At 34.8% G+C, this 12,682-nt stretch overlaps 1 protein-coding gene across 1 annotated transcript in view; it reads right to left on the reverse strand.

Moving 5' to 3' along the window:
- LOC115449989 (ETS homologous factor) overlaps positions 1 to 10,164 on the reverse strand; it is a 32,410-nt gene extending 22,246 nt beyond the window's left edge. The window contains exon 1 of the mRNA XM_030177890.2: positions 9,197 to 10,164. Within this exon, the coding sequence (XP_030033750.2) occupies positions 9,197 to 10,113 (917 nt within the window). The 5' untranslated portion in view covers positions 10,114 to 10,164. The remainder of the gene's footprint in view (positions 1 to 9,196) is intronic.
- Positions 10,165 to 12,682: the final 2,518 nt, after the last annotated feature.

The raw sequence follows: 12,682 nt of genomic DNA on the forward strand, positions 1-12,682 counted from the left end.
TATTCTATACATATTGTGTTCCGTAGAAAATCATACTAATGTATTTTCTTTGGCGTCTGTCTGTCTCGAACGTTTTTAATGCTATCGCATATAGTTTTTGCTTACGTACCCAAATGCCAAATGTTAAGATCAATTTAAATTTCTGAAATACCCATTAAAATTATTTATTGCATGTTTTTCTATTTGTAGTTTATTTATATGCGGATAGATTTATTAAATTTTTATAACATTTTCCGACATTCTAAAAACTAATTTAGATCGCTTTATTTATGAAATCAATTTTTATGCGCATAAGTGACTGCGGGGTTGACTTTTTTGTCTTTACTTACACCAAAATTTACTACTAGATTTTTTTTATTTTATACCAATTATTATAAAACAGAAAAAAATATTTTTGAGTGGAATTTATTAATTTTAACGTCTAGTCAGAACTACTCAAATTAATTCCATGACAGCCTCCGTAGACAGTATAAATATATAACGCGTTGTTTACAGTACAAATTAAAATATAATCATTTGTGGTGTTAATTAATTCTTCACTACTAATTGGACTGGTGTCCATAGCGTAAACAAATACTGTTTGGGCACAAGGCCAGTGATTAGGCGTTATCTATATGTGGTCGACCGTAGCGACCTCTCGCGACGTATTTATTGAAAAATGTTTCCAAGTTGATAAAGCACGGGTTAATTTTATTATTAAAGTTTATTTTAAGCTTTTATTGTGACCATAATACGTTGAACTCTGTGGTGTATGATACCGCATGCAACGAAGGGTCAAGCTAAATTTTTAATTATGTAACTGTGAAATAAAACTTTGTTCAGTATTTTAGTTAAACTACACGCTTGTTTAATTATGTTCGATTCAATCGAGTAATTTTTGTTTTGTATGAAAACAAACGTATGAAATATGTATATCTAATGATTCGTCAATAATTTTATTAATTCCAAAGTATATACTAATAATCACTTTATCTTTTCTAAAGTGACTAATAAATGAGACAAAAACATTTACGAACTGATTACAAATATTTATTCATAGGGTTTAATTTGATGCAAATAAGTACATGTCGATAAGAAATAGATCTGATAACAATTCGACACGCGTGAGCGTGGTGATAACACTGTCATTATTATTAATAATTCACTAACAATTCGTCTGAATTTAAAATGTTATCGACATTTGCTTAATACCGGTATTTTCCTAAATCTAGATTATTCGTAACACACCTGTGGTTATGAAAATTAAAAACAGTGCCATTAGTCACATGAATTAATCAATGGAATGCTTTAAAGGTTTAAAAATATCAATATAGCACAAAATATATACTCCATGCCTTACGATAACTAAAACATTTATAATTAAAACCGTTAATTAATCGCATTATAACAAAATATTCCAACATGATTCCTCTGAAACAGTAAACTACTCTTGCTCTAATTTCTCTGGACCACACTCAGAGACGCAATTAAGCCGCGTACACGAGCTGTCGGGGGGCAGGGGGTCGGGGGTCAGGGGGGGCGGCGAGGCTTGCACGAGCAACCCCCACTATAGGGGGAGGGGAGAAAAAAACGCGCGCGTGGAGAGAAAAAGAAAAACGCGAAAAGCGGAAACAAGTTCCCGTGACACGTGACTGGAAGCTTCCCGGGCGCGTTGCCATGACAACCGCGCAGGGTTGCCGCGCTGCAATCTCTATTTATCTATATCCGAGTTATCGGGTAATCTGCATAATGCCTCCCTGGGTGAACGGAAACTTGGTAAACATGTATATTGTATGTTACTATGTTTATGTATGAGACAGCGGTTCAAGAAAAAATCTTATCTCATATGTCGATACTTAAATTGGATGGAAACTTGGCCTTACACTTGAACTTTACAATATTCAGACTATTATGACGTCACTCATTAGGTGTAGATTATTTGACAATAATATGTCGGTTTGTAATTGTATTCTGAAAACTACTCAAAATCATTTTCACTCACTGACAACATCAATGATATTGTTTTCACCATTAGAAGTTCCATTTTGATAAGAAGGGTGAAAATTGGAATAAATGGCTAATGTAAGCAATACTTATATGATATAATTTAATTATTTTTTTATATTGAAAAATCCGTTTTGGCTACTACCATCTGATCCTTCAAATCTTACTCGCAACACCTATTAATAAAACGAATAACTTTTCTAAAAAACTCTGTCAGCCTGACAAAACATTATATATAAATGTAGGCGTGTTGGTCCTTACGCGTGGGCTGGGGTGAATAGCCTCGAAGATCTTTAGACTACTGGCAAGCTTAACTTGATACAATCATCGGGATTGTTGTCAGTTGCTTTTGCTGTACTACGTATTTTAATATCAGTATGTTTTGGTCCCTTTCCAGGATTGGGAACATATGTTACTGTGCCCTATTAAATATCACTACAGTTGATTTTTTATATGGGTACTGATTGGTAGATAGTCATTGCTTCATACAGTAACATATACTATGACAGCTCCAGATGTTTTGGATGTAGCGAATTATTTACATAGACGTCTACCCAACAGTACTAAAAATCCGCTGTTTTGACAGTAACTGCGTCATCGTAACTATTTTCGGCAAAACAATGTTTACGTGAAATTCCAAACTAAATGTATTTAAATGTAATAGGAAATGAACCTGTTACATACAGGACTTACTTATAAATATGTTATAAGATATTTATATACAATACATTTACTATAACGTCTTCACCCTCAGAAAAACAAGAGTTAGGAGAAAAACTTTTTCTAGACTTATACATTTATACATGCGTAGTAAATTCTTATTTTAAATAATGTTTTGAAACCTTCACAAAGACTGGTGAGTATTGTTTTCAAAATAAAATAAAAACATATATTTAAAATTTAGAATCAAAATAATTTAAATTATATTTTTAATCCGAACCTAATTGGTTAATCAGCCAGTACTAAAAGTTACAACCCCGGCGGTACACGTGTTCCGAAACGTCTTACCAAGAATTTTGTTTCAGAATTTCGATAAAAATAATCCGGAACGCTCCACGTGTATCCCGGCGAAGTAACCGGAAGCGAAGCCGGCCTTGGCGGTGCGTAGCAACCCCGGAAGAAAAAGAAAAAATCTATAATAGTAGGTAGGCTGCAGGGGAGGCCGCCCTAGTTACACGAGCCTTCTATCGGTTATTGTGCGATCTCGCTTGTGGTAGTTTCTTCAACACTCTACAAATAATGCATAAATGAATACAAAATATAATTCCGAAATTAACTTAAGTAAAACTATTTTTAATTTGGAAGATCGATATTATAATCTTCCTAATTAAAAATAGTCTCATTTCTGAGAAATTAACATTTTTAAGGTAAAGGAATGTTATCATACAGCCAGGAATGTGATTACAATAATTTCATTAGCATTTAATTTATTTCCTTTAAATCAATTTAATTTTTATTCACGTCTATGGCGCAATATATATTATAAAATTAACTTTTCAAAATTGTTTAATTCTTTTTTTAAAATTAACAGTTAAGCTGTTTGACGCAGCTACCTTTTCCACTTGTTTTTTATTTTCCAAATTGTTTTTTATTTTCCAAATCTGGTATGCAATTATTCGTGTCGTGTTTTATTCATACGATACATATGAAAATGGTACATAAAAACAAGTTTTGCATGGCTTTAATCATAAGTAGCTTTTCATTCATCGGTATTTGTATAAATAGAATTCAAGGAATAATACGTTACGTTTACGGGATTGGGATCTTTACAAAAGGCCGACCCGCGGGAAACTGTCATACTTTATGAATAACAAATCGGAAATAGTATAAACATAGTATGGTTAAACAATCTATATCTAGGACTAGATAAGAAATTAAAAACATCAATTATATCCCACCGCTAAATATTTAACCTACGAAATCTCTCATTGTTACAATAGGAATTAATTTGAAACTCTCAATCAAAATAAATCGACAAAAACACGAGGCAACAAAAACCTATACAGCACAAAAGCATACGAACTAACGTTTCCAACTGACATGATTAAGAACCAATTTGTAAAGTAATTGAAATCACAACACAAACCTTAAGTTAAGATTAAGATACCAGATATAAAACCTTTATAAAACTAAAAAGTTTAATTAGAATTAAATTGAGTCCCTTGAAGGGAATAACCAAATCGAAGATATACTTTATATAATGGTGTGATATAAGGGCGAATGAAAACATTGTGAGGAAACCTGCATATCTGAAAAGGTCTCTTTAGAAATTTTAAGGATTTGTGAAGTCTACCAATCCGCACTGGGCCAGCGTGGTGGACTAAGGCCTAATCCTTCTAAGCAGTGAGATAGTATACAATACAGGGCTGATATTAATATGAAGTAACTAAATAAACTAACAGATTTCACTTACTCCAACTAAGACAATAAAGGAAAAACGTTAATTCTTGCTTTACCCAAATTTCACATTGTAAAGATAACTATTATTAGCTATAAATCTAACTATGACTAATTCGTAAATATGCTCATTGGTAGTATATAGATAAGATTATATAGCCAGCATTATGACAAGCCTTATCTATTTCCAGGCGAGAGCCGATCGAATCTGCCTCGTGTAAAGCAACAGAGATATTCAATAGATATCTAATAGGTTTCAGAATACTTGTTAAGACGTAAACATACATACAGCACAAAGAAAAGATTTCAAAGTATCTCCATCTAAAAAATCTTGTTTACATACGTATAATGAAAAAGTATAGTTTGTTAATTGATTCACGATCTAAAGGCTTTTCGATGCAGGTTTTACTAATGTTCAACGAATCTCCTATATATATAATACATGCATATAATATTATATGCAGACATCGCAAGCATAGATATTTTATACTTATGGATATAATATAGTCACATCTATTAAGTAGGTACTAAAATAAAGACGTAGCACATACAATACTGGTTTACGTTTGTTTTAATAGATCATAAATTGTCATATATATGTTACTTAAATGTATATGCTGGTGGCGAGTTTTCTATATGTTACCTAACTATATGGTGGTCCTTGGCGAGGTTTCTATATAATCATATGGGAATCGAAATAAACAGTAATAATGCTTATAATTTCTTTTTACAAACAAGATTTGTAACAAAATATTGATTTGTACATGGTAATATTCAACTTACAGTGGGTGAACAGTTTGTGGTAATGGTAGTAGGCAGTAGGAAGTTCAAGAACATTGTATTACAAAGCATTTGTGGCATCCAATAACTTAGTAAAGATTTGCCTCCAAATCTATATACGAATACTTGAATAAAAAACTTCGTACACCTTTTCAACCCATTGCGCGTCTGAAGGAGTGTGAGGTTTGACATGATTAAAGGTCATAGAGAGCAGAAAAATAAAATTTATCTATGAATTTAACAAATATATTAAATACGACCACTGCTTATTAATTATACTATCATCAATATCTTTGCAACTGGATTCACTTATAATACTACAATAATTCCGACATCTTGAAACGCAAGACTTTAGCAATAGATACCTAAAACACGCACAGAACTCGCAAAAAACCAGCATTTTCACAAACAAAAATTACAAGCACTCAAAACCATCGGCGATGATATCAATCAAAAAACCAGACGAATCAAAACACTGCAGTCGGCGCCGCAAATTAAACTTTAATTGCATTTGATAGGGTACAGAATGTGATGACGCCCACCGAGGTCGCGCCGACCAGTTGCAAGGTTAAAATGTAAAAAACAAACAGGTTGTGTTGTGCCTTTTGAAAAATTTTGGGTCCTTTGGGGCCTGAACAGGTCCCACGGCCGATGACCTAGGCAGGTATTCGGGTATTATAAAGGGTGCGTTAAGAATTTATGAGGGTAATTCGCATTTTAGTATTGACAATATCAAGGCGTTTTAAACATTCAAATTTAAACTATGTACAGCATTGGTATGTGAGTATTGGATATTTCTGTCGAGTAAAAAGCAACCGTATTATACACGATAAAAGCAATAATTAATACCGGCGAGTGTTCGGATGAGTCTGTCCATATTAAGGGCTATATTTCAGTGACATACCTTTGCGTCTTAAACCACTAAAATGAGACACCAGAAGCGCGACACTGCGCTGGAATATAGCCTCTAAGGCACGCACTTATAGTTATGATGGATGTTAGAGAGAATGGCGAAAAGATCCTAGCATCACATAATACATAATGTTGTACATAAATTAAGGATTGCACGCTGTAAAAAGAAAAAATAAAAAAAATATCTTTTTTTCAACTAGAAATAGACTATAGATCTAAACTAAAGAAGTTTCTTGCATAAAACAATGTATAACAAGCATTAATTGGTACCTAACAACGCAATTATATGCATAACCCATATAAAGGCTATATCTCCTTGAATTCAAGGGTGTATTGGCTGTTAAGATAAGTATGACGTGTTAAATGATCTTTAGAAACTCGTAATAAAGTTTATTTTACCATGTGACGACGACAAATCAGTAAAGATGTACCTATTCTTCATATTTCAGGTCCTGTTTTGGGCTTAATAAATATTATTTAAAATATTGCGTTTGTTTTGTATTATTAAAATGTATTTGTTAATATATGTATATTTATTGCGAGTTACAATATAAAAATATCCAAAAACTAAAATAAAGATTTATTCAGAAATCTAAAAATAGCAAATAATTCTGAATACAATTGTATTTTTTATATTTGTTATTGCATTGTAGTTTATTATAGAAACAACTGTAAAATAAATAATGATAAAATATTATTGTTAGATTTATTCATCATAAATTATTTTTTGTATTAAAGATTTATTAATGTCATTAGATCATCCAAACATGTTAATTACTTCTGTTTATATCTCCAGTGTAGACTGTAAGGGCAAAGAAATATAAATTTAATTACTAATCGAATACATTGTATTATTGCATAAATCCTCTTTGCGTTATTAAACTACAGAGAAGTCTTTTGACTTCAGACTCAATTATTTATTTTTGTACTATTCAGGGAAAGGTAAGTTTAGACTACCAATTTCATTCAGTAATAGTTTATTGCGCAATAGTAATAACGATAACCTAGTTGGTTGTGGAACAGACTGCCGAGACGAGTGTCCGTAGGTTCAAATCCCAAGAGCACACATCTATGACTTATATAAAATTATGTGTATATGCTTAGTAAATTATCGCTTTCTTTAACGGTGAAAGAAAACAACGTGAGGAAACCTGCATACCTGAGAAGTTATTTATAGAAATTTTGAGGGTATGTGAGTTGTACTAACCGCATTAGGCCAGCGTGATGGAGTAAGGCCTAATCCCTCTCAGTAGTAGAGGTGGCCCATAACCAGCAGTGGGTCAGTAGATATATAATACAGGGCTGGTAGTATTATATTGCGCAAGAATTTCAAAATGCATTTACGCTAGCGGCAATATTTCAATAATTCTAAACTCCTGCGACTTGCCACAAATCGCGCAAGCCACCAAATTGCGGCAAAATGGCTTGAAGATAACATCTGCAAGTTTTCTTGCTAACCTAAACACCCTGTAAACTTATAAGAGTTTTGAAATTATAAACAGAACTAATTACTGTTCAATCTATTTCAGTTCCTTTGTAATTGTCAATAATTGAAAGCAGATTGCAGGTCGGACCTTAGCTGGACTATTGTCTTGTCGCCGTAGAGGTCGAGTTGAGAAAGATCACGCAATTACAACGTCCTTAGTCATCGCGTGTTTAATTTCGGAAATGATTATCTGCTAGTTTTCTAGAGATAATTATAGAATAGAACTCTGGGAAGTTTCTAATGGGAGATGGTTCTTTATTTTCTTACTGATGTTTAGCAGCAATCGCCACCCTTGGATTAAAGCAATGCTAAAGGCACAGCCAAGCCGTTGCAAGAAATACATACATAATGACACGTCTCTATCCCGAAGGGCTAGGCATGGCTAGGCTAGGCTAGGCGACTATGGATTGACAATTTTGATTCTGGCACACTTCTTTCACTTCCTCTACTTTCATCAATCGCATGCATTCCTAGTAGGTCAGTGCTTTTAATAAAAGATTGGACAAGCAAGAAGTTCGCCTGACAGTAACCGCAGGCTCTATAAACAGTAGTAACAACATCCATAACTTTCAAATTCAAACTATCTATATTGTAAACTGAGTCTTATACTGACAAATAATTAGGCCTATTTTATAATGTTAATTATTTTTATAATGTGAAAAGAATATTATTCATTAGGCAGTTATTGCGAAACAATTCAAAAATTTGGCTTTTACACCTTTATGCGTTTTGGAAACTTTAATAACGTCAAAGAATACGTATTTTATATTTAAATATATTCATATAAAATCTAGAAATGTTACCTATAACGTGGTGTCTCATATCTGACTTAATAGGTAGGTAATATATAACGATAAACTGAATGATATTTATCTCTACAAGAATGTTAGGGATAATCGCAATGCAATGTTGCAAATGTTTACTCAAGGGTAATTGAACCCTAGACTTCGCAATCAGGGATTTTACCTCAGTCAACTCAGAAATGTATGCAGCATAGTACTCAACTCTGAAGGTCCACAAGACCTTAAGACGTGACAAGCCGACGAGATAAACTGTTTTACACTTGACACAGAAAACCCACTTAGTTAATAACGATATTAGCGGCAAGTAAATATTGAAAATAACAAAACATTGACTAACATGAAAGCGAAATTTAATGTATACAAACAGATCAATTCTAGGAACAATAACCAGTTATGCATAATGATAGGCAATAATGATATTTTGAACATTGTAATAACCTATTAAGTATAATAATAATAGTGACCTGAACAAAATAAATCACACGTTTAGGTTAGACCCCTACGAAGTATATTACTACATCTCAAAGTTCAAACATCTAATTACTAAATGAAAAATTATAGATGTGACAAAAACAACTAAACAATTGGACATTTCATTAGTGAAACTTATACGATGCATATCTAAACAAAGAACAAGTTAAGAACAATTACCACAAATGATTTTCAACGCACTCAACAAACAATTGATTGGAATCACCGCGTTGCAGTTTGCAGTTTACCTAAACATGTGAAACGTTTATAGTTGGTGTGTCATTCCGCGTGCCTCCGCTCATAAATAATGTTTGAATGCGCACGAGATGTCACCGCGACCAGATAATACAAGCGAAACACTCACCTGAATTTTCCTAACGAGTGGTCCTCCCATTTGATTATCGACGGGCAGTACTTGGGGTCCAGTAACAAATTCCTGAGGAACTCCGGGACGGACACGCTCCTGGGGCGCTTGAACGTCTTCCTGCCGCTGCCCTTTGGTCTGCCGGGCGGCCGCTTGAACATCTTCCTCTTGTCCTCCTCGTCTCCACTCTTGCTCCCGTCACTCCCGTATGAACACTCCGGCGACGCTGTCTCTGATGAACGGAACACGTCCTCTGCATCATCACTGGAGTCGCACCCGGGGTGCATCAGTGTGCTGTCGTTCGGCTTGTAATCCGACATGTATAGTCTGTTCTTGTGGTCGATCGTGTCCAGATCCAGCACAGTCTGTGGCTCGTGATGGTAAGCCTCGCTCTCACCGTATCTGAATATCGATGACTGTCTCTGCATGTCTTCATGTAGCCTCGCCTGCAACTTCTCATACACACTGTCCGCTATCCTGCGTGAAGATGACAGGTCAAAGTTCGGGTGAGCCATCCTGTGCAACACATCCTCTCTCTTCATGTTCCGCAATTCTAATCCGGACACTCTGAAATTGTATACCGGCACATCTAGTTCACTGATGCCCATACACTGCGCCGCGTCCGTGATCCAGGACATGGTGTCCTCTTCACTCCAGTCCACCACCATTTTGTACTTCCAGTCATCGCTGAGGTACTCGCGGTAGCTGAGCAGGTTCTGGTAGACGTTGGCGGCGCTGTCGATGCCGGGCTCCTCGTACGTGTCGTATGTGGCGTTGGAATAGTAGGTGCCGTAGATGTGCGAGGCGTTGCCTTTCTTGAACACCTGGAAGTCGTCGAGGCGCGTGGGCGCGGGCGCCATGGGGGGCAGATATATGTCGCACATGTTTTGGTCGTAGGGACGCGCGTAATCGATCATGTTGGCGCACGTGCGTCGGGGCCGACGTCTCGCGACGGAATGACGGTGCGGCGTCGCGCGCCATTTATTACAAGCCACGCGTAGCTGTTTTGTTTACAATACGGCCGCTGGGCGTCGGGCGTTCGGCGCTCGGCTCGCGCTCTGTTACATGCGTGGTCATGGTTAGTAATGATGCAAGTTTTGAAGGAGATCAAGAAATCTTTGCGTTGATATGGCTAGGGACTTGTTGGCAAATTTTATAGCGCTATGAAAACGAGCTTGCAGTTACATTACTGCGATAACTTAACTATTTAAATAAATTAAATTATATGGTTGTTATTTTGTGTACAAGATTTAATGAGAAAGTTGTATTTAATTGTACTATAACTTATACATTAGAGATAGAAGGGACTTGAGATCATAGTTAATTATTTTTTTGTTTCGTTTCTCTACGCTTTAGTGATCTTTATTTTATGTTATAAAAAAAACTCTAATTGTGAACCCAAAGGTCCTTATAGTCTATTATAAAATAAACATATCAAATTAGAACATTACATTCTCCTCAATAATCAAATTCAAAATATGCATGTAAAATGTCCATTGCTAACTTTTTTTATTTCTTTGCAAAAGAAGAAAATACTTCATTCTTCTTTCTTTAAAACTAATCTCTGGCAATCATACAGACTGGCTCGAATTTAATACCACAGACTTGCTCCATTCATTTTGGAATAAGTGAATAAATAATAAACCCAACACCGCACTAGTTGGCGAAATATGGAAGAGGACTTTACTCAGCATTAGCTAGATAAAGAAGAAAAGTAATAAATACAAACCATTCACTATTCTACAAATCTGAGTTCATAACTTCGCCGGTGGGAACAGCAACTCCAAATTGCTGGACGTCCAGAGAAATGGACAATAATTGCGTCAAAGTCTTCCTACATTTACTGGTTTTGGGATAAACGATTCATCTGTACGTGTAAACGAACTAAATTAAAGTATTGGATTATACATATTTAAAGGTATATCAGGATTGTAATGCAAAAATTAAGACGAAATTAGTTTTAATTTAATTAGATATTAATCTAAACTAATTATCAATTAAATATAATGAACTGTTGTCTATGTTAGTGGATTTTTTTGTATTCGAACATAAAAATTAAATTCAAGAGATACATTGTCTCTGAATATTGTCACTACCATTTTTCATTTGCCTTGAGGTCCAATGTAGTGTTGTTCGTTGAAGGATACCCAAAGCACCTAATATTATATGCTATTCGGTAGGATCCATCGTACTCATGACAAAACCACTCCATAGGGGCTTGTTCCAGCGTGTCGCCTTATTAGCCCTTGTTTATCTAGTAAAGCAAATAGAATAGATCGAAACCTAGATGTACAATAAATATGTGTAAGTATAGGACGAAATAATTATCAATAAAAAGTAATCATAAAATATACGACCTTATGCCACTACTTTAGAGAATTCGTCGCAGCGACATCACACTTTCAATCAGAAATACACTCAAACGCAGCTACAAAAAGACCAAAAAGTAAGAAAAGTAAAGCTGGGATTTTGGATGATAATATTCGTTATTCATGGAAGATTTTTGGTAAAATGTTAGCAGAGGTGAAGACGAGTATGTGATATAATTTATGAACGCAACGTCAAAAGACCCTGTATTAGTGGAAAGAGTGAAATTTTCTGAAAAGGAACCCGACACAACACATATTAAGTACTAATACACATAAATGCGGTCTACAGGTCGGTGTGATTATAATTTAATTTCCTATAAATTGAAAGGGAAGCCAGCAGGAATCGCGTTACGCTGCACCACTGCCCTTTATTGCCACGAGATAAGTTTTCAGTACATTTTTCGTCACATGACTTGCATAACATAGCAAGATGAAGTAATATACTATTATTCACTAGAGTTTCCTTATACATTACACTCAATGTAATGACATTTTGCGGGTGAAAGGATGCTGTACTTAAAAACCGAACTGTATTTCACTTAGTGTCTATATTGAGTTAGCTTTAGTGTGCCAAAAGAGTACTATTCCGCTTGTTTTCTGTATACAGAAGGAGTTGGCAGATTAAAATTGCGTACAGGTAACCATTGCCATCACGTTTTATTTGTGTTAAATGTACACCATGCGTAATCTGAAGCGATCATTTACGTCGTAGAATATTTTGTACAGTATATTCCGCTTTATAATAAATATACCTACTTTGGAAGAACTTTTCAAAGTAGGTATATTTTATAAAGGTTTTTAATTGTAAATACTTTTGTATTTATTTCTAACGTTTCATAAAATAAAAACAATAGCTCTGTATTAAATTTTCTTTTGCTTAGGCATGTGCCCTGTACTCACAGAGCTAAGGATAAATTTTGAATACCAACCACGTATAAATATACTGCCCCACTGGTGGGTACAGAACTCTTCTACTGCTGAAGTTAGGCCTTAATCTACCACGCTGGGCTATTGGTAGACTTTGCATACCTTCCAAATTCATTTCAGGAATTCTTTATATAGGTTTCCTCACAATGTTTTCCTATACCGTTAAAGCGAACGATAATTGATAAACATT

The sequence above is a fragment of the Manduca sexta genome, chromosome 12 (genome assembly GCF_014839805.1).
Source record: "Manduca sexta isolate Smith_Timp_Sample1 chromosome 12, JHU_Msex_v1.0, whole genome shotgun sequence".
Classification (NCBI taxonomy): domain Eukaryota; kingdom Metazoa; phylum Arthropoda; class Insecta; order Lepidoptera; family Sphingidae; genus Manduca; species Manduca sexta.